Source organism: Saccostrea echinata, unplaced genomic scaffold (genome assembly GCF_033153115.1).
Source record: "Saccostrea echinata isolate AGI-Se365-2 ecotype Australia unplaced genomic scaffold, CSIRO_AGI_Sech_v1 ptg000029l, whole genome shotgun sequence".
Classification (NCBI taxonomy): Eukaryota; Metazoa; Mollusca; class Bivalvia; order Ostreida; family Ostreidae; genus Saccostrea; species Saccostrea echinata.
Window position 1 is genome coordinate 39604397 of NW_026889778.1, and position 24301 is coordinate 39628697.

General features: G+C 34.4%; 1 protein-coding gene across 1 annotated transcript in view; it reads left to right on the forward strand.

The window, feature by feature from the left end:
• LOC133195298 (plexin-A4-like) overlaps positions 1-24301 on the forward strand; it is a 169035-nt gene that overhangs the window by 60836 nt on the left and 83898 nt on the right. The window contains exon 7 of the mRNA XM_061331149.1: positions 3853-3946. Coding sequence (XP_061187133.1) covers positions 3853-3946 — 94 coding nt within the window. The remainder of the gene's footprint in view (positions 1-3852; positions 3947-24301) is intronic.

Here is a 24301-nt window from a genome sequence, read left to right on the forward strand (position 1 = left end):
TTTATTTTTAGAAACAACTGTTATAACCATTATTATCTTCTTCTTTTGTATTATGAATTAAAGTACTTATTGTCTGATAAATTTACGCACTGTATATTTATATATTAATAGATTTTAAAAATAAAAATAAAATAAATATGTAACTACACATGTAACATGCTACCTGGATGATAAAATATATAATGTATTAACAGATTTTAAAAATAAAAAAAAATGAAAATAGATGTGTAAATATTGCATGTTGTCTTGAGAAGTAAAATATATAAATATAAAATCATGTTTAAAAATCATTTTAATAATATTTTTGCACTGTACATTCACACGCTTTGCTTGTACAATGTTTAGATTACAAACTGGCCTGTTGACTGGTTGATGCGCTGATGGTCAACGCATTTTATTACTTATCCTGATTGACAGACCTGTTCGGCATGTTGATTGGTCGACGCGCCGATGAGTTAATCGCTAATCCTGATTGACAGCTCTGTTACGCAACACCGAACGTGCGTTCGCTTTCTGGGACTGCTACTGAATTTGGGGTTCGCTTTCAGCGTTCGCTCTGGGTTCGCTGCGGGTTCGCTGCGGGTGCACTCCGGGTTCGCTCGGGGTCACCCCGAGCGAACCCAGAGAGCGAACCCGGGGTGCGCTCTGGGTTTGCTTTCTGTTAGGTTGTGTCTGGTCGGTACTGTACTAGATTAATTATTTTGTTGATCCTGATCACCCCATTTTTCTTGCTTTTGGGCAACAAAGCTTCACCTTTCAGTTCATTTTAAACTTTATGGATCATCTAAATTGTTATATTATACTCAGGTGACTGTTTAGGCCCTTGGGCCTCTTGTTAGCTCACCTGAGCCGAAGGCTCAAGTGAGCTTTTCTGATCACATTTTGTCTGTAGTCCGTCTGTCTGTAAACTTTTCACATTTTCGACTTCTTCTCAAGAACCACTGGGCCAATTTCAACCAAACTTGCCACAAAGTATCCTTGGGTGAAGGGGATTCAAGTTTGATCAAATGAAGGGCCATGCCCTCTTTCAAGGGGAGATAATAAAGAATTAGTGAAAAATTAATAGCATCTTTTAAAAATCTTTTTCTCAAGAACCACAGAGCCAGGGAAGATGAAACTCATGTGGAAGCTTCCTCAGGTAGTGTAGATTCAAATTTGTTCAAATCATGACCCCCGGGGGTAGGGCGGGGCCACAATGGAGGATAAAAGTTTTACATAGAAATATATAGGAAAAATCTTTAAAAATCTTCTTCTCAAGAACAGCAAAGCCATGATGAGTCATATTTATACGGAAGAATCCTCAGGTAGTGTAGAATCAAGTTTGTTCAAATCATGTCCCCTGGGGGTAGGGCGGGGCCGCAATGGAGGATCAAAGTTTTACATAGAAATATATAGGAAAAATCTTCTCAAGAACAGCAAAGCCCTAATTGGTCATATTTATATGAAAGCATCCTCAGGTAGTGTAGATTCAAGTTTGTTCAAATTATGACCCCTGGGGGTAGGGTGGGGCCACAATGGAGGATCAAAGTTTAACAATGAAATATATAGGAAAAATTTTAAAATCTTCTTCTCAGGAACAGCAAAGCCATGATGAGTCATATTAATATGGAAGCATCCTCAGGTAGTGAAAATTCAAGTTTGTTCAAATCATGACCCCTGGGGGTAGGGCGGGGCCACAATGGAGGATCAAAGTTTAACAATGAAATATATAGGAAAAATTTTTAAAATCTTCTTCTCAGGAACAGCAAAGCCCTGATTGATCATATTTACATGTATGTGGAAGTATCCTCAGGTAGTGTCAATTCAAGTTTGTTCAAATCATGACCCCCTGGGGTAGGGTGGGGCCACAATGGAGGATCAAAGTCTTAAATAGAAATATATAGGAAAATATCTTCTATTGAAGAACTGCAAAGCCATGATGAGTCATTTTGATATGGAAGCATCCTCAGGTAGTGTAGATTCAAGTTTGTTAAAATGATGACCCCCGGGGATAGGGATGGGCCACAATGGGGGATAGAAAATTTTACATATGAACATATAGGAAAATTTCTTCTTCTCAAGAACTGAAAATCATGTTTAGTCATTTTGATATGGAAGCATCCTCAGATAGTGTAAATTCAATTTTATTCAAATGATGACCCCCGGGGGTAGGGTGGGGCCCAATGGGGGATCGAAAGTTTTACAAAAGAACATACAGAAAAAATATTTCTTCTCAAGAACAGAAAAGCTATGTTTAGTCATATTGATATGGAAGCATCCTCAGGTAGTGTAGATTCAAGTCTGTTCAAATAATGACCTCTGGGATAGGGAGGAGCCACAATGGGGGATCAAATTTTTACAAAGGAATATATGGGAAAATTTTTTTAAAATCTACTCATGTACAACAAAGCCATTTGTTTTATTGACATGGAAGCATCATCAGGTAGTTTAAAATTGCCCCCCCCCCCCTCCCTTGGTAACCTTTTCAATACTGAACTGATTTGTGCTTTTGCCTAGCCAATGTGCGCAGGTGAGCAATGTGGCCCATGGGCCTCTTGTTGTACAAATCTGATGTCAACTTCCTGTTTATCCATGCATCTGTCCAAAAATGAACTTGTGTATTTACATGAGAGTGGGGGTATTATTAGTGAGCATTGGCTCACAGACTTCTTGTTTTGTTTTTGGGGGGTTGTGGTAAAAAGGGATAACCACCTAACAAAAATGTCTTGATTGAAAAAAAAGTGGAAGAGAAGGGGGGCACATACATTACTTTTGAGGGGGGGGGGGGGGCTCTAGAGGTTAAAAATAACAGAGTATACAATGTATACATATTTTGTAACAAAATTTTAAGATCTCAAAATTGAAAATAATAAGCGACATTTTTTTTGTAAATATTTATATTTGAAATTCAAATCACTGGAAAACTTTGAATTCGTACCCTAGTAAGTTTTTGTATTTGATAACTTTACTGAACATATTTCAGTAGCTATATTTGAAGTAAAGCATATACATTTCAAATTTGATGCAGTTGAACTTCAGTATCTTGAGCAATGATGTCTCAAATACCATGGATGTGTCAAAAGTAATTTTAAAGTTCCGAGTGCTTATTTTTTAAAGTATTTTACCTTCAAGTTGGATATCTTGAATCCTTCGATATCTAGAAGTATTTTCTCAGTCCCATCTAGTTCAATATAACATGGTTTGATTTATTATACCCCTGCTCTGAAGTGGGGTATACTTTTTTACCCTTGTGTGTCTGTCTGTCCATCCTTCTGTCTGTCGGTAAAAAATTTTGGTTGCAGTTTTCTCAGCAACTACTCATTGCAGATGCTTGAAATTTTAGCACACTCTTTGTTTAGGCATGCCATATGGTGGGATTCATTTTTGTAGGAATCTGATGTCAACTTCCTGTTTATCCATGCATCTGTCGGTACCATACATAACAAATTTGGGTGGCAGTTTTCTCAGCAACTACTCATTGCAGATGCTTGAAATTTTAGCACACTCTTTGTATAAGCATGCCATATGTTGGAATTCATTTTTGTAAAGATCCAATGTCCACTTCCTGATTATCACTGTGTCTGTCCATAACTGAACTTGTGTATTCACGGGGGTATTATTAGTGGGCATTGGCTCACAGACTTCTTGTTTATTCTTTAACTCGTTATACAAATATTATGAATTATTGAGGACAGTCCTCAGGATTTGGCTGTAACTGAGTTTTATTGAACAGGCAAAATCATTGAGGGGAACAATACAGCTGTAAATTGCTTTGATTTCTATTGCCTGTGTTTTTATATGCAATGAAAAGAATATTTAATGGAAAATCACATGTAGCTCATACTTAACACATATTTTTCATATTTCTTTCAGTGAAACCAGGAAATGTCTCTCTAAACATTCAAATGAATGGACATATACTTGCAGCTGCAGATCTTCTTCTTTACAAATGCTCAAATTATACAAGGTAAAACTTGTACAGCCATTTGTATAACTTTCACTCTGAAAAATTCTCATTATAATACTTCAAGCAATTTTTAAAAGGTTTTTAACTCACCTGAGCCGAAGGCTCAAGTGAGCTTTTCTGATCACATTTTGTCTGGCGTCTGTCTGTCTGTCTGTAAACTTTTCACATTTTCAACTTCTTCTCAAGAACCACTGGGCCAATTTCAACCAAACTTGCCACAAAGTATCCTTGGGTTAAGGAGATTCAAGTTTGTTCATATGAAGGGTCATGCTCTCTTCCAAGGGGAGATAATCACAAATTAGTGAAAAATTAATAGCATCTTTTAAAAATCTTCTTCTCAAGAACCACTGGGCCAGGAAAGATGAAACTTATGTAGAATCATCCTCGGGTAGTGTAGATTCAAGTTTGTTCAAATCTAGACTCCCGGGGTAGGTGGGGCCACAATGGATGATCGAAGTTTTACATAGGAATTTATTGGAAAATTTTTTTAAAAATCTTCTTCTCAAGAACAACAAAGCCATGATTGGTCATATTGATATGGAAGTATCCTCAGATAGTGTAGATTCAAGTTTGTTCAAATGATGACCCCCCGGGGTAAGGTAGGGTCACAATGGGGGATCAAAGTTTTAAATAGGAGTATAAAGGAAAAAAGCTTGAAAAATCTTCTTCTCAAGAACAGCAAAACCTTGTTAAGTTATATTGATATGGAAGCATTTTTAGATAGTATAGATTTAACTTTGTTCGAATCATGACCCCCAGGGTTAGGGTTGGGCCACAGTGGTTGATCAAAGTTTTACATAGGAATATATAGGAAAAAAAATTTAAAAATCCTCTCAAGTACAGCAAAGCCTTGTTAAGTCATATTGATATGGAAGCATTTTCAGATAGTGTAGATTCAAGTTTGTTCAAATCATGACACCTGGGGGTAGGGTGGGGCCACAATGGGGGAACATAGTTTTACATACGAATATATAGGAACAAACTTGAAAAATCTTTTTCTCAAGAACAGAAAAGCCATGATTAGTCTTATTGCTATGGAAGCATTCTCAGGTAGTGTAGATTCAAATTTGTTCAAATCATGAACCCCAGGGGTAGGGTGGGGCCACAGTGGGGGATCAAAAGTTTTACATAGGAATACAGACCCTGAATTGTGCTACTACCCCACATGCACACTGCATGAATGGTACATGCTTGCTACACGGTTTGCATGAATGAAACGCTTTGCACAAAAGGTTGCATGGTTTACATGAAAGCCTGCACGAAACGCTTTGTACATGTTTCTCACACGCCTTGTGCACGATTCTCACACGCTTTGGCCTCCAGACTTTATTTCAATTACTGTAGATTCCTAAATATACACGAGGAATTAAATATCGCGTAATTACGCGAGAAGAACCACTTGTGAAATAAAATTACTCGCTTTAATTTTTATGGTGCTGAAATCCATGTGAAAACTCTTGATCAATCGACCACCCGCAAATAATACTTCTCGCGATTTTGTCGTCCGAGGGCCATTTTGCGATATTAAGTACTCGCGTAAAATAAGGAATCTACAGTAGTACAGATTAATCAAAGTTATGTTAAGTATTGCAATCATTCAGATTAAGTTAACATTAAAACTCACTACACCAGTACTATATTTAACAGATAACACCAGTACTATATTTAACAGATAAAATACACAATGTTCAGTTGTAATTAATTAAAAGTTGTCATTGAGTATGCGACCCGCCTGGTGAAATGCTTATCATCCTCTGTTTACAAATATTTTTTCCATTAGACTCTAAATTACACACTGAAAAAAGAAATGATATTTGTAATTCATAATCTTTTACAGCATTTAATGTTTTTACAATTATAGTTTGATATTAAAAAGTCTTTTTGTTACTGACAAATTAAACTCAGTTATTGATTTGAAAAAAAAAAAATTGATTAAATTGCGTATGATTTCCGTAAACGGATTGATTTTCTAAAAAGCTCACCTGAGCCGAAGGCTCAAGTGAGCTTTTCTGATCGAAAGAGCTAAAGCCACGAACCATCATATTTGGCCCTGTGTTTTTCACAAAAATAAAGTTTCGATTCAAGAAGAGTACTATACGTTAAATATTAGAGGACAACATTCTTCTTTTCCATACATAACTTATATCGTTATATAATGCGCCATTAAACATGTGCGACGGTTGGAAAATGCGACGGTTTCATAAAAACGTTAAAAAATGCCGTTTTTTCGACAGATTTTCCCAAAGTTAGATGTGGCCACAGTCAAGAACAACTTTTATACTTCCCATAGATATAGATATTACCGATACAAATCTTTATGTTTAATATCGTTGTTGTTCGTGGCTGTGGCCAATATGAAATTTGATTTTATATTTAAATTTTGATGGATCAAATAATCCTTAATTTGTAGATCAATCGTTTACATTCAATTCATGTAATAATAAAAAAATATAAATTTCACAAAATATGCTAGAAAATCAGTAAATTGTTCATTTAAAATGCTAAATGTGAAAAATAGTCAACTACATACATTTTCTGAAATAAATGTCTGGAAAAACTTTGTGGTTTTTACTATGAGTAGGTCATTATGTATGACGTTACTAGTAATACGTCAGTTGTGACGTCATAAAGGCTGTAAATTATTTGGGATGTTGCTGAAAAGTTTTTAACGCTCTAGATAGTGCCCCTACATGTATTTACATGTATATGATTTAATTACATGTAAACCCAACTGGATGATACCATCAAATTGTAAGTTATCAGAAATTCCCGCCACGGTGTCTTTCTTTACTAACCCCCCTCCCTGAAATAATTCAAAATACTGTTGTTGATAGTGTTAACAGGCATGACTTATATTGTAAACAAATTAATAGAGAGTGTAACAAAGATATCACGCTATACCTTTTTAAACAAGCGAAATAATAATGATATGGGTTGCTGTCCAAAGTGAAAATTTAAAAAAAAATGAAATAAAGGAATGAAAAAAATACGCATTAAGATAATCATCTGCATTTCCGCACCGAAATCCACCTTCTTTATGTACATGCAGAAGAATCATCTCAATGGATTTACAAAATTCAGTCGTATCGATGGCTTATACATGCTGATACAAAATAATGTATAGTTATAGTATACAGTTATGTGAGCACCGATATCGGGTTTCGTTAAAACACTTGCACATGACGATCCCGCGCCCGTGATCAAAAACAAAAGAATATATCGGTACATATTTTTAATATGTCTGTATATTTATTAAAATCGAAGTGAGGCTATTGATGCATATATACATATAACATATACCCGATCTTGTCATCCTTTGTGAAACATAATTCAAATATACCCCCAGTGAGCAAAATTGCATTAAATGCATGTCGTATGTCTTAGACATCAGTATAAAATGTTTATGCATTTTTGTACTGTGCTTCAAATATTTCATTGTAACTAACACAATTTATTAAGTATAGTTATGCTTCAGATTGTCAGTCAGTGAAAGGGTAGTGATTATATGTCTATTTAGACAAAACATAAATTAAATAAATAAGTACACTACATATAATTTACCCAAAGTTTTTATCGGTCATAAACTCTTCATTGCGACTTTATTAGTATACGGTTTTATCTAAGAATTCAGCGATGTGAAAACACATGGAGAGAGAGAGAGAGAGAGAGATATGTGTTTTAAAAAACAAATCAATAAAGCGGGAATATGTTCTTTAAAACGTATGGCCGTAAGTTGTTTATAGCTAGATTTTTTTTAAACCCAACGAAGTAGATTTTTTTGGATAATAATTCTTACTCTTTTTTAAAGTCTTTTTTCAGCTTATTCTGGTTAGTACACTTGTACCTCCTCCCTCAGTATAAACTATTAGGATCATGATATGTAGAATGGTAGATCCAAGACTTCCAGCTGAGATTGAAAAAAAAGAGGGGGGGGGGGTGTTACAAACTAATGGCAACAAAATTTTCATCTAATGTAGTTATTTTCATTTTATTCTCTTAAGTTGTCTTGAATTTAACTTTCTTTATTGTTAATTAATAGAAATCAATCTAGATATTGAAAATTGTTAAAGACTTTCCTACTCCTCTTATTTTTTCCTCAATGAGAAGGGGGGGGGGGGGGGGGACTGGTTTGGCGGCGCCTTTTTTCACAAAAAAAAAATCATAAAGAAAATTGAAAAAAATATGTACGGACAACTCTTATTGCTTCTCTGAGTAAAACCTTTTTAAGCAAGCTTTTGTTGATTAAAATCAATTTTGTGCTGATTGTGAGACGATATAACAAGGATAAATGAACACCTGTACATGTATTTCAATTATGGTACTGACCCACATATCAGCAATATCAGTGTAGCTCTACTCTTTTTATAAACCATGAAAACCATAATGTGCAAATGAAATCGAAAGTGCAAAAAAATGGTGGGGGGGGGGGGGGGGGTTCCAGCAAATACTGTTAAATATATAATAATGGACAGTGACGAGTGATTTTTTAACAAATTTATTTTTCTTAAGAATATTTTTTTGAAGTGTACTCTACTGTATTCCATATTACTCCAAAGAAATTTACATTTAGGGCTAGAATGTTTTGATGAGTTCTGTTTACTAATTAAACCATTCTGATAAATTGCGAAATCCCTTTCCAATTAATCTAAAATTTTCCCTGTTTCTGTATCAAAAACAATGTTCAAATAATTGTTACAAATGAATGAATGGATTAGAAACAAGTCCTTCCAACTTTTTCCTTCTTCCTCTTGTCCAAATAATGTAGATCTTTTATACGTTAAAATACTCGCAATATCAGGATCTAAGAATTTTGCATTGAAAGTCTCTTTCAATTTAAACAAAACTTTCTGCAATTAAACTTTTACCTAGTTATAGAATTAGCTCTTCAGTTCAGAAACATTCGTTTCAAGATCATTTCAGGTATGTTGTCAATTATTTTTTTCCCGACTGCCCCCTTCCCAACTTTGAAAAACGATACTACGTGCCTGGACGCACATGCCAAAGATCAGCTTAATATCTGCTGGCCTGTAGGGAAAAATCCGGAAAACTTAGTTGGTCAGACTATCGGCATTTGAAGCATGTCGTATATTGTTTATGATGATCTATACACAATACTTAACTAGGAGCGAAGCATCGCTCAAAAATGTGTTGAAGGGATATAAATAGAATGTTCCTTTTTTTAACATTAGGGACCAGGTAGAATGAAAATATTCCAAGACAGGCACACAGATTATTATACTCCCGCTTGAAAAGTGGGGGTATATAGTGATGGGGGTGTCCTTTCCGTCCGTCTGTGCATCCGTCCATTATGCTTTGGGGTACACATCTCTTATCCGCAACTCCCTCTATACCACTCAATAAAATTTAATGATATTTTCGCAGAATCTTTGTTAGATAGTGCCATTGTGCACCTCCTATTTCACTTTTTGATCGTACACATATTTCGGGTTTCCAATAGCAAAACATAGACACTGCCATTCTTTAAATAATATTTAGGGTACCCATCTCTTATCCGTAACTCCTCTTATACGCCTGAATAAATTAAAGAATGTGATTTAATGATACTTTCACGGAATCTTTTTTACATTGTGCCATTGTGCACCTCCTATTTCACTTTTGATCAGACACATATTTCGGGTCTCCCATAGCAAAACATGAACTTTGCCATTATAAATATATGATAGGCGGGGTATCATTTTGTGAGCTCAGTGCTCACAGTACCTCTAGTTTTTACTTCATGTATCTATATAATTCAATCAGTTAAACACGAGGTTACCCATATCGAAAATGAATACAAAAATAATACAAGAAAAAAATACTAAAATAATACAAAAAAAGTATATTTTTAATGACCAAATTTGGAACCCTCTAAATCTTGGTTCCAATTTAGGTAAAAAAATAATAGACTTTTTAAAAGCCAAACACAGAAAAATATATTTTTGATATACTTTATTTTTTCGAAATAATACAGAAATGATACACATGACCTGTAAAAACGTATTGTTTTTGTACTTTTGTATTATTTCTCTATTTTCCTCTCCAAAGTATAAAAATAATACAGTCCATAGAAAAGTATAGAAAAAATACAGAATGTATTAATTTTGTATTAGCATATATTATTTTTGTATTTTTTCACCTTTAAGAATTAAAATACAAAAAAAAATATAGAATATATTAATTTTGTATCACATATATCATTTTTGTATTTTTTCATCTGGAACAATTAAAAGTACAAAAAAGATATAAAATATGAAAATACATGTAATACAGTACACAAAAAAGTATGAAAAAAATATAGAATGTATTAATTTTGTATTAATATGTATTGTTTTTGTATTTTTATCAGCATGAAGGATTGTATTTCAAAAATATCAAAAAAGTACAAGAATGATAGACAAAAAATACATTTAAATGCTTAAAATAATACAAAACAGAGTTTTAAAAACTACAAAAATGGTCACGGGCAAAAATTGTTATTTGAAGAAAAGGGGTTGGAGATTGAGGTTCTTAACAGCATCTATTGATTGTTATTCAAAAATCTTTTATTTATTTGAAATATTTGTTAAATAACAATTTTAGTAACTCAGTCAGATTACCTTAAATGTACAAATAGCTAATTAAAAAGTAATTAATGTGGCCAGGCTACTGATTCAGCTACAGTCCCTGAAACGTTCTACTTTCCCATTTTTCTGTTCGCTCACCGTTCGTTCACCGTTCGTTCAGCGTGCGTTCACTGTTCGTTCACCGTGCGTTCACCGTTCGCTCTCCGTTCACAGTTTTGCGTTCACCGTTCACCGTGCGCTCGCGTTCACCGTTCACAAAGCGTTCAGCATTCGCTCTTCGTTCCGTTCACTTTGCGTTCACCTAACGTTCAGTTTTCATTGTCATTCGGAACTCCGAAGTGAAAGGACTTGTCTTTTTGTAGGTTAGGAGTTACAGGTTTTTTAATTTAATAACTAACATATCGTGTTTGAAGAATCATTATTTCATGGGGGAAAATATCTACGATATATATTTTTATTATTCTAACTTAGTTGTTAGGTTATTTATTAAATTACTCTGGAAAATAAATGTTGTTATAAGCACATTCTGTACCTATGTAGAACGATGCTGAAATATTAAATTTAACTAAGGGCTATGTGCAAATACTTCAAGCCCTGCAACATTTTGTTGTTTTGTTAAAGACGACAAATCGTTAATGGAGATATAATTATCCAAGTCAAATAATTACCCAGCAAAATTACGAAAATATTTATTTCTAACACGTTTTTTTTAGCTCACTTGAGCCGAAGGCTCAAGTGAGCTTTTCTGATCACATTTTGTCCGTCGTCCGTCCGTCCGTCTGTCTGTCCGTCTGTCTGTCTGTCCATCCGTCTGTAAACTTTTCACATTTTTGACTTCTTCTCAAGAACCACTGGGCCAATTTTAACCAAATTTGGTACAAAGCATCCTTGAGTGAAGGGGAGTTTAAATTGTTAAAATAAAGGGCCAAACCCCTTTACAAGGGGAGATAATCAAGAAAAGACAAAAATAGGGTGGGGTCATTAAAAAATCTTCTTCTCAAGAACCAGTGGGCCAGAAAAGCTTAACTTATGTGGAAACATTCTGGGGTAGTGTAGATTCTAAATTGATAAAATCATGACCCCCGAGGCAAGGGCGGGGCCACAATAGGGAATCCAAGTTTTACATTGAAATATATAGAAAAAAATCTTTAAAAATCTTCTTCTCAAGAACCACTGGGCCAGAAAAGCTGAAACTTATTTGGAAGCATCCTGGGGTAGTGTAGATTCTAAATTATAAAAATCATGACCCCCGGGGGAAGGGCGGGGTCACAATAGGGAATCCAAGTTTTACATTGAAATATATAGAAAAAAAATCTTTAAAAATCTTCTTCTCAAGAACCATTGGGCCAGAAAAGCTGAAACTTATGTGGAAGCATCCTGGGGTAGTGTAGATTTTAAATTGTTAAAATCATGACCCCCGGGGAAAGGGCGGGGCCACAATAGGGAATCCAAGTTTTACATTGAAATACATAGAAAAAATCTTTAAAAATCTTCTTCTCAAGAACCACTTAGCCAGACAAACTGAAACTTATGTGGAAGCATGCTGGGGTAGTGTAGATTCTAAATTGTAAAAATCATGACCCCCGGGGGAAGGGCGGGGCCACAATAGGGAATCCAAGTTTTACATTGAAATATATAGAAAAAAATCTTTAAAAATCTTCTTCTCAAGAACCATTGGGCCGGAAAAGCTGAAACTTATGTTGAAGCATCCTGGGGTAGTGTAGATTTTAAATTGTTAAAATCATGACCCCCGGGGAAAGGGCAGGGCCACAATAGGGAACCCAAGTTTTACATTGAAATACATAGAAAAAATCTTTAAAAATCTTCTTCTCAAGAACCACTTAGCGAGACAAACTGAAACTTATGTGGAAGCATGCTGGGGTAGTGTAAATTCTAAATTGTTAAAATCATGACCCTGGGGGAAGGGCGGGGCCACAATAGGGAATCCAAGTTTTACATTGAAATATATAGAAAAAATCTTTAAAAATCTTTCTTCTCAAGAACCATTAGGCCAGAAAAGCTGAAACTTATGTGGAAGCATCCTTTGGTAGTGTAGATTCTAAATTGTTAAAATCATGACCCCTGGGGGCAGGGCGCGGCCACAATAGGAAATCCAATTTTTATATTGAAATATATGGAAAAAAATTTCTTCTCAAGAACCACTTGGTCAGAAAAGCTAAGACTTTTGTAGAAGCATCCTGGGGCAGCATAAATTCTAAAGAATTCAAATCTTGACCCCTGGGTGTAGGGCAGGGCCACAATAGGGAATCCAAGTTTTACATTGAAATATATAGGAAAAATCTTCAAAAATTTTCTCCTCAAGAACCTCTTGGCCAGTAAAGCTGAAACTTATATGGAAACATCCTAGGGTAGTGTAGATTTTAAATTGTTAAAATCATGATCCCCGTGGGTAGGGCGGGGCCACAATAGGTAAGGTGTCGAATGATTTTGATTGACAGGACAAGCACGTGGACTTCGTGTGAACTTGAAGCAGGAAAATAAAAAACGAGTTTGACTGTCAAACAAATGGATATGATTTGTTGATAAAAAAAAAAAGTTACTTTCACTGTCTGATACATTTAGAAAAAAATTTCAGAGTTTTTGTTTGATATAGGTACAAACATTTAGTGAAGCCTGAAATGGGGGGGGGGGGGCTAAAACGGAATCTCTCTCTCTCTCTCTCTCTCCCTCTCTCTCATTTGTCTGTTTAATAAAAACTGTAACAGCATATTACTTGAATATTAAGTTCTGAAAATAGAATTTATAACAAATAATATGAATATGTATCTTTGTATTATTTTGTCCGAGTATAATCACGGCCATCTACAGATAAATGTAGAAGTCTGCACAATAAACATGGCCGTAGGAACCGGGGGGGGGGGCAAGGGGGCCCATGCCCCCCTCCCCAATAATTTTGCCGATATATAGATTGCTATAGTCAACATAGATATTATATGCTTGTGCCCTCCGCAATAAAAAGTCTGATGACCTTTTTGTTTTTTTTGCTTATCAGGAAAGTTTTGGCAGTGCCCCCTCAACTATCAACTGAAAATGTATGGCTGTGCCCCCCCCCCCCCCCCCCCCAAACCGAATTTGCTTCCTACGGGCCTGAATAAATCATCATGAAAAATAGAAATGGCACATAATATATTATTGTATTAAATATTTAAAATACGAGCATATAAATGCAAAACGTACACTGACCTTTGTAATTAATTTTTTTTTTCATTACTTTACACGAAATCGCCTTAACACGGATATATATGAATGGATGTTACAGCCACTTTAATTCATTCTATAAGTCAAAAGTTTTCTCTGATTTGTTATTGAATAAGAATAAACATTTTTATTTTCCTATTAAAAAAAAATATCTCTTATACTTCAGCGTTCGGCAACAATTGCAATGTTTTAATGCGATAAAAATCGTGTGATTAAAAACTTAATGTGCATGCATCGTCTTTCTCAGGACAATTTTGGAGAATTTATTTTATTGACTTATTTATTCATTCATTTATTGGTTTACTTATTTATTATTGATTGATTTATTTTTTTTTTTTTGACATCTAACATTATAAAACAATAAAATAGTTTCAATGCAAGGAAAAGATCAGAGGCATTCCGAATATATCATTCATCTTGCGTTCACCGTTCGTTCACCGTTCACTTTGCGTTCGCGCTCCGTTCGCGTTCTGCGTTCGCTCACCGTTCACCGTTCACACATCGTTCACCAAGTTGTGTTCAGCGTTCACACATCGTTCACTCACCGTTCGCTCTGCGTTTGTTCAGCGTTCGTTCACCGTTCGTTCAGCGTTCGCTCGCCGTTCAAGTGGGAAAGTAGAACGTTTCAGGGACTGTACCAATTGTAGTCTTGATCTTTCTTTTTACATATAATCTGCTCTTCAATAGTCTTGATATTTTTCACAAGTTTAACTAATCCTGTTTTCTTTGTACTTTTACCAAATGTTTCGATCTCTCTGCTTTGCTGTTTCTTTTGTATGGAAAAGGTAGAGGAGTGTTTACTTTGTTGCAGAAGTCCATCTTCAAATCACACAACCTGTCATCTCATCTGACTTCATCACTGTGAAATATAGAACAGAATGATATAATAATAAAATTTAGTGAACCATTACCTCAACAGAACACACATTTTCACATCCAAAATAATTCTATATAGATTTTGTTTAGCTCACACACCTGCAATACTTTCTTGAGAGGGATCTTCTTCCTCCATGACTAATCAGCTTTTCTTCAATGTTCTGCTGTCTAAAATTAACAATAATTATAAATTGAAATTCCAAAAGATCAAGCGGAGTTCACCAAATTCCATACAATTGTACCATTGAAATTACTTTTCTTTAATCTGGGGTTTCTTAGGGGACAACCATTTGATTTGACAATCTGGAGAAGAAAAAGGGGGGGGGGACTGATTCATAAAATATTTTTAAAAATATTTGTAATAAACAATCTGTCCTTGAAAATGTTGAAAGAGTAAACAAAATGTGTGCCCCAATGTTATTTAAATAAACTAACCCCCCCCCCCCCCCCCGATCCCAACCTACCCCCCCCCCCCCCTCGAAAAAATTTGAGTTTATACAAATTACAGAATTGTTTTTGAAGGGAAAATAAATAATTCGTCTCTGGTAAACTTGAAAAAATTGGAATGAATTAGAACTAGGAAGCCGAAGGCTTGAAAATTACCCCCATCTTCCACCCCTCGCCCTCCCCAATCAGAATTTATCACAAAAATCCTTGTTCCCCACATGGCCAATAACCGTACTATTTTATCTTTCTACAATACTACAAAATGGGTAAAAAAGGCATTCTTTGTTCCTCTATCTTTGTACTAAGTTATTATTTAAAAAACTGAAACTTTAATGTGCTAAAATATACATAATCTTACCGCAACTGTCGTTGTTTACACCAGAAATGTCCAGATATGATGCCTAAAAAACGTCAGTCTCCTTATGTATTTGCTTTCCTTGGTTCATATATATGATCCTGTGTACCATGATTATGCTGAACTTCTGTTTTTCGATCCATTTTACTCGCGAGCAAATGAGAGTTTATTCAAAATCACCTCCAGCTTTCTCAACACATCCCGGGAAGAATTTTCAAAATGGCGTGGGTGAAATATTGTTGACCAATCAGAGAACAGTACGGAAAAGTTTTAAAATCTGACCAATCATATTGTGTCATATATACGAAAATTACCGATGTTGAGATCGGAACAGTTAGAGAAAACATATTTACATGGTTTTAAATATCTTGAATCAATTGAACAAATCTAAAATCATGTTAGAAAAAAACGATGTTCAATTTAATCATCAGAATCATTTTTTTTATTCCTTACGGAATTTACCGATTACGAAACATCGTTATTTCCAGTCATCATTTCCGCTGAGAGCAGCCATTTTTATATTCAAGTTGACCTGTGAAGTAGACCATAAAGTTCAAATATAATGATCAAAATGAGCGGGAGATACATAATATATAGCCTTTTTGGCGGACAACTTAACTCATACATACGGTACCAGAGATTGAAATAATGTTTAACAACTATCCTTTACACCAATTTCACAACATTTTCTATATTATTTTATGATTCTTTTGTAATAATTTCTTATTTATTCTTTTTTTAAAAGCGGATAATTAAATAGTTCTATTCCATGTAATTGTAATACGTACTGAATTAAATATAATGTATACTAAATTGAGTTGTATAGTCAAGAAAACATCGTAGGTACTGTAATTAGTGGAACTCTCCATGTTGTTTGTTTTTGTTTTTGTTTTTAGACGGTGGCTATTTATAGCCACAGGCTATTGCTGCTGGTCTGGGCTATGAATAAACAACAGTGTAAAATCACGGGGACCCTAGCGGCGATTTTTGCAGAGACAAAATAATGAAAGTGGGGTCGTTTCGATGTTCGAAAATAAAATGTACATGGTTCTCAAGTTATTTCAATGACATTTTGTTGATGGGCGCAAAGTTTAATTCCTGATATTTGCCATTTTAATATTTCTCGCCTTATGAATATTCATTAAACTACGCCGACTTAATGTTAATTCGTACAAAAACTGATTCGTATATAAGGAGTCAATTTGTATGCTAACCACAAAAGTCAATTCGTACATAAAGTTTGCTGAACATGAAACAAATGCAAAAAGTTAGTTCGTATACACATCCTTTTTTACGTTGTGTAAATGTAAAATTTCAATAAAATTTACTAAGAGTAAAAAAAAAATCTGGGGGAAAATATTTATGGATAATGGTTTCACATTACACCTTACCATCTTAAGAAATAAAATAACTATTGTTAAACCAACACACTCTCGGCGGTTTCTTAATTCGCGTGTGTGACAAACGCTTATTACGAGATGCTCCCAATTTGGTATTCCCTAATTACGAGATACTCCATGCTTGGAAAGCGTCGATCCCCAAATTTCTCCATTTCCGAAAATTCAGTTAACATGATTCGAGGACTGCGCATTACTTGTTGCAGAACTGCATGTTTTATTTGAGACGTTTTGTGGATTTTTTTATACAATAATACTTATACAGTTTATTGAAATTTTACGGTGTCTTTTGATTAATGGAATTTCTAGTATCTGTTGACGATACTATATTAGAAAAAGATATATTTTGTTTGGAGGTCCGTGTTTACTCTGCTCCTGTTTTGTATTGTTTAATGGACTTTTGAGCTTGAATACTGTTCGTTATCTCCATATATTTCATTTCGGAATGTAAAAAAAAAAATCATGTCCTCTTAAAGTTTACATAAAAGAGAGTTGTTGAAGGCAGATACGATGCCATTTTGCAAAGTTAATTTCGGTTCTATCTAAAAACAAAAGTCATTGCCTAATTATCTTGGACACAAAACTACTGAAAGGATGCTAATTTATCAAAGCTATGATTATAAGACTGTGACGAATAAAAGTTACCCATATATTTCATTTGTATTTGAAAATTCTATCGTGCCTCGAATAAAGTTTACCCTTTAAAAAGTGTAAGAAAAAAGCTACACAAAAGCATGTACATGAAATATTAGGATTTCCTTGCGAATTCAGTTGACTTAATTTAGGTCAGTCTTCTCCTACATGTGGAAATTTGGCAAAAATGGGGATCCAAAGATAAAGTCTATTTCATTATCTTTCAGCATATGATTTATGTCGCACAATCTACAGTACAACGCCAAAAGTAATTCATCATTTCCCTTTTTACCATATATTTTAAGAAAAGTTAGTTTTTGTTTTAAAAAAAATATTGTGAGTTCAATTTTACTCCAGATAAGCAATATTTGATAATTAACCACTGAGTATATGATTTTAAATTATAAAATCACAATTTCTAACTTCAAAACACCACGATTTCATGACACTTTTTGTTGTAAAATTTAACTTTTTCATCTGATACTTGATATCACTGAAATGCATGCTGATAAGATTATTTTCAAATTATGCGAAGAAGGTACAATGAATTCGGAATTTACTGATACTCGCTCATATCTGCAACTCACAATAGGTTTATTAATTGTTTCTCAAATATCTCAAACACATTTCTGCTAAAAAAAACAAAAAACAAAAAAAACAAAAAAAAAACAACAAAAAAAACCCCGCACATCTAACTTGGAAGAGCGCCTAAATGGAACCACACATGCATGTATAGAAAGCTATCTTAAAATAAACATGTTCGGTCACCACATGAATATAATAGAACCTTTGATTCCCTTAATTTAACATTTAGGGTAAAATGAATTGTTTTAAGGATTAATTAATGAAAAAAAAAAAAGATTGAAATGATCAAGCTTTCGTTTCTTGCATCTCAGCGCATTTTTTTCTTCAAACATTATTTCATAATAAAACTAAATAAATGTAGAAAATTTCATGCAATAAATTGTTTAACAACTTCAATTAATACATGTCCTCATCATACTGACGCAAATATAAAATAACTCATCAAATACATGTATTGTGAAACATTGCAACAAACTTTCATAATTTCCACATCATTTTACAGATTCTCATATCATTTTATTTCATTTAATTCATTCACGCCAGTGGCCAGTAATTAGAGCGTTTGCTCTAGAGTCAAGGAGTAAGGAGTCGATCCTTAGGTCGCGGGTTCGAATCCCACTGTGGGATGTGGAGACCGTTCCTTCGGATGAGACCGTTAAACTGAGGTCCCGTGTCGCAGTAAGTGTTGGCCAGAAAAAAAAATCCCTCACTGCACAATGGCCCTGAGTGCTGAGTATAGATATAAAATTTGAAGCCCACCAATGGCAATGGTGGCATCTCATTATGAGTGAAAAATTCCCGAGAGGGACGTTTTAATTAAAACAAACAAACAATCAAACAAAATCATTCATGCCACCGTCTATCAGTACTCACAGTACTTTGATTTTTGGTTGGGATGTGTTTTCACGGGTAAATCATATTATATCTTTGAGTAGTATAACATGTACTCGTCTATTGTTAGCCTGCAGGTGGCCACCTGTGCTGTTGGCGATAGTTGTAAACACTCGGTTGTAAACACGCTGTAAAATTTTCAACACAAAAAGAAAGTCTGAAAATCTGAAACTTCAAAATTTACCGCGTGTTTACAAGTATCATGTACAGCACAGGTGTCCCCTTAGACGTATCTATCTCTTTCCAAATGACAATTTCACACCTAGTAAAGACATGTTTTAAAAATGAAATTGTTTAGTTAACAAATTTAAACTACTGAAGTTTTCTGTTCTAAATAGCAATTAAATGTAAATAGTATAAAAGCAACCTTTATAGCAGTGGTCTTAATTAATAAAATCTGAGAAAAAAAGTTAATTCCAACAGACTAATTGCAAGGACATTCTGTAAATTTTCCTAAGTTCAAAGAAATACAAATTTCAGTAAAAGAAAACACTAAGTCCAAAATAAATATAAAAAAAATACATACAGACTGTATAGTATTTTTTGAAAAATTATTAAGTCCAAATTTAATACAAAAATAATACAGACTAACTGTATGTAATTTTCTGTAAAATTACTAAGTTCAATTTTAATACAAAAATAATACAGATTAACTGTATGTAATTTTCTGTAAAATTACTAAGTTCAATTTTTAGGTCACCTGAGTCACTCAGGTGACCTATTGCTATCACTTTTCGTCCGTCGTCGTGCGTCGTCCGTCGGTCGTAAACTTTTGAACATTTTCAGCTTCTTCTCTGGAACCAGTGAACCAATTTCAACCAAATTTGGCATATAGCATCTATGGGTGAAGGGGAACAAAATTGTGAAATTCGTGGCCCCTGCCCCCCTGGGGCCTGAGGGGTGGGGCCAAAACCATCAAAATTAATGCAATCTTTAAAAATCTTCTTCTTTACTCCTGGACATCAAGCAGTCAAACTGTTGGCATGATTGTAATAAGCATTGAGCCCTCTACCAAAATTGTGAAATTCATGGCCCCAGGGTCAGGGGTTCTGGTGCTAGGGCGGGGCTATATAGATCATATAGTGAAAGTGCATTATTTCTTTGAAAATCTTCTTCTCTACTCCTGGGTATTATTGAAACAAATTGAATACATAGTTATGATAAGCAAGGGTGACTCTACCAAAATTGTGAAATTCATGGCCCCAGGGTCAGGGGTTCTGGTGCTAGGGCGGGGCTATATAGATCATATAGTGTAAATGCATTATTTCTTAAAAAAATCTTCTTCTGTACTCCTGGGTATTATTGAAACAAATTGAATACATAGTTATGATAAGCAAGGGTGACTCTACCAAAATTGTGAAATTCATGGCCCCAGGGTCAGGGGTTCTGGTGCTAGGGCAGGGCTATATAGATCATATAGTGTAAATGCATTATTTCTTAAAAAATCTTCTTCTGTACTCCTGGGTATTATTGAAACAAATTGAATACATAGTTATGATAAGCAAGGGTGACTCTACCAAAATTTTGAAATTCATGACCCCAGGGTCAGGGGTTCTGGTGCTAGGGCGGGGCTATATAGATCATATAGTGAAAGTGCCTTATTTCTTTGAAAATCTTCTTCTCTTCTCCTGGATATTATTTAAACAAATACATGGTTATGATAAGCAAGGATGCCTCTTCCAAAATTGTGAATTTCATGACCCCTGGATCAGAGGTTCTGATATTAGGGCGGGGCTCTATTTATTATATAGTGAAAATGCATTAATGCTTTAAAAATCTTCTCTGCACCTGGGCATATCAGAGGCAAAAATAGTAAAAGTTTAATAAGGAAGGGTATTTTTACCAGATTTTTGAACATCAGAACCATTTGATCAAGTGTTCTGGTCCAGGCCAGGGCTCTGTTAATTTGTATTCTATTGAGAGGAGTTATTCCCCTTTGCCATTTACTTATGTTAATTAATCACTGTAAATAATGTACTTGAGAGGTTAATAGATTAAGAGAATTATGCAAGAATTTTTATTGTAAAATACAAAAAGTACTTTCATAGTTTTAATGATCAGATAGACTTGTAAGTAACAGATAAATAAAAATGAGACAAAAATAACTTGTCTTATTAAATGTTCATCAAAGACCAAGAGAGGCCAATGTAAGAGATTTCAACAAGGAATTAAAAGAGTACAGAAGCACTGATTATAAGTTTGTTTATATACTGTCTGGTGAGAGTGATAAATGGGGAACAGATTAGAACCTAATTTATGTACTGTTAATGAACACTAGACTAATTATTTTGTTGATCCTGATCACCCTATTTTTCTTGCTTTTGGGCAACAAAGATTCACCTTTCAGTTCATTTTATACTCTATGGATCCTCTAAATTGTTGTATTATACTCAGGTGACCGTTAAGGCCCTTGGGCCTCTTGTAATACAGAAAAAATACACTTGAAAAAACTAAGTCCACAAAAATACAAAAATGATATACTGAAAATAATCTAAGTCCCAAAAAATACAAAAATAATACCCTGTAAAAAATCAAAGTCAGATTTTAATACAAAAATAATCTACCTATTTGTTGGTGATACAAAAATAATATATTTTTTCTGTATTAATTTTAAACAATACGAAAATGATTGTATTAAAAATATACTTTTATGTATTATTTTTTGATATGGGTACCATAAAGACGGCAAGTAAAATCAAGTTCCAAATGCTTAGTCTTAAATTAATTATGATGTTTATTATATTATTAATACTAGTTTTAATTCAAAGTCACATATTCATACATGCAAAATCGATCAAGGAAATTTTTCCGCCCCACGACGTTACATTACAGAAAATGACGTTCTACTAGCATCTTTCTTTTAAAACACCACCATACTTCAAACTCTCTTTTTCAAAAAATATAATTGATATCGAAAAAAGAAAAACGGCAAAGCAAAGCTAAAGGTCTTCACTATCAATTGACAAAAACCCATTAATTTTTGACACAGGGCCATTTTTGATGGTTCGTGGCTCTTGCTCTTTGTCCGTTGTCTGTCGGCGTTGTCGTCGTCGTTGGCGTTGTAGTTGTAGTAAACTTTTCACATTTTCATCTTCTTCTCCAGAACTGCTGGGCCAATTTCAATCAAACTTGGAACAAAGTATCCTTGGGTGAAGAGGATTCAAGTTTGTTCAAATGAAGGGCCATGCCCTCCTCCAAGGGGAGATAATTAAGAAATAGCCAAAAATTAATGGCATTATTGAAAAATCTTCTCCTCAAGAACCAATGGGCCAGAAAAGATAAAACTCATGTGGATTTATTTTCAGGTAGTGTAGATTCAAGTTTGCTCAAATCATGACCCCCGGGGGTAGGGTGGGGCCACAATGGACGATCAAAGTTTTACATAGGAATATATAGGAAATATCTTCAAAAATCTTCTTCTCAAGAACAGCAAAGCTATGATTAATCATATTTATATGGAAGCTTCCTCAGGTAGTGTAGATTCAAGTTTGTTCAAAACATGACCCACAGGGGTAGGGTGGGGCCACAATGGACGATCAAATTATAACATAGGTCTATATAGGAAAAATCTTCAAAAATCTTTTTCTCAAGAACAGCAAAGCAATGATTGGTAATATGTGGAAGCATCCTCAGGTGGTGTGGGTTCAAGTTTGTTCAAATCATGACCCCTGGGGGTAGGGTGTGGCCGCAATGGACAGTCAAAGTTTTACATAGGAATATATAGGAAATATCTTCAAAAATCTTCTTCTCAAGAACAGCAAAGCTATGATTGGTCATATTGAAGTGGAAGCATCCTTAGATAGTGTAGATTCAAGTTTGTTCAAATCATGACCTCCAGGGGTAGGGTGGGGCCACAATGAAAGTTCAATTTGTAGAGAAAAATGTCACAGTCAAAAAATTATGTAAACATCCTTCATAAGTGTAGATTTAATTTTGTTCAAATCATACCCCCATTCCCTTTTAGGGGTAGGTTGGGACCACTTATGCATTTAAGCTTTTCAACACTAAACTGATTTTTCTTTTTTCCTGGCCACACCAGTGCTCAGGTGAGCGATGTGGCCCTTGGCCTATTGTTAAATTATTGATTGATTTATACATTTTTTGATTTAGTAAAAAAAATAATTTCATTTAATTAAATTAGGTTCTGTTTATAATTTGCAAACGTAATTTGTAAACTGCATTCAAACAGGTACATTGTGCAGGAAAAGGGTGGGGGGGGGGGGGGTAAGTTAACCAAGATCTTCAAATCTGTACATGGCTAAATATAACGGGCACTTGTTTAAGTAAGTATACCATCAGGAAAAAGAATATTATAGAAGCAAGTGCCCGTTCTAAGAAAGATAAGGATATCCATATCTCCAGCGTGACCTGATACATGCATGTAATTCATTAAATGCACTTTATTCAGAATGGTAAATATATCATTTCATTACAGAGTTTAACTTTAATTCATCATTAAAGAGGTAGAGGCTCCAAAGGCCAAAATCGGCCCCATCTCAGACATAAATTATATTTCAAAAGATCCTGGTGATATATTGTTTTTGTCCTGTCTGTCTGTTTGTCTGTCTGATGTCAACTTTAACCTTGCCCATAACTTTTGATTGGTTGGAGCTATGACTTTCATATTTCACATGTGTATTCCTTGTGACAAGACCTTTCTTTGGGTACCATCATATTTGACCTTGGAGTTTGACCCACTTTTGCAAAATTTTATGGGACTTTAACCTTGGCCATAACTTCTGAACAGTTCGTGCTTGGGGTTTCAAACTTCAAATTTTTTAATAATGAACATTTCAAAGAAATTTTATTTTGGCACATGCATGTGGAGGTATTTTATTTGATTAATTCATGGCAAAAATTATGAGGTTTTGATGATTTTTGCCAAATTACATCAAATTTATGTCACAAATATGACATCATTAGTACTCCATTTCAGGAAGTTTGTCTATTTATGGAGTACAATAATTGTAAATAGTGAAAAATAAGTTGAGTCAATTTCTTGTGCTAACTTTAAAAATTCTGTAGTTTTTGGGCCGATTTTGGCTCATGGAGCCCCTACTTCTGTTATATGGTAGAGAAGTCAGGGGGATAGGTATTGTAATTCTTTAGTTCTCTTTTGAGGCATTGTGTTAATCAAATAAAAACAATATATATACAGCCTACTCCAGATATATTGAAATTTAGGGGGCCATATATCCGTAATTCAATACAAGTGAAATTGACTGACGTGAAGCTGCCATTATTAAAAGTTCAATCCCGATCTAAAATAAAAAAGAAAGACCTGAACAAATTAATTTGGTCATCGTTTATCTATTACAGTCTATTCAAATTTCTCAGCAAGAATTTCACGGTAAATGGCTATGTTTTAGGATCTTGCATTTGTGAACCA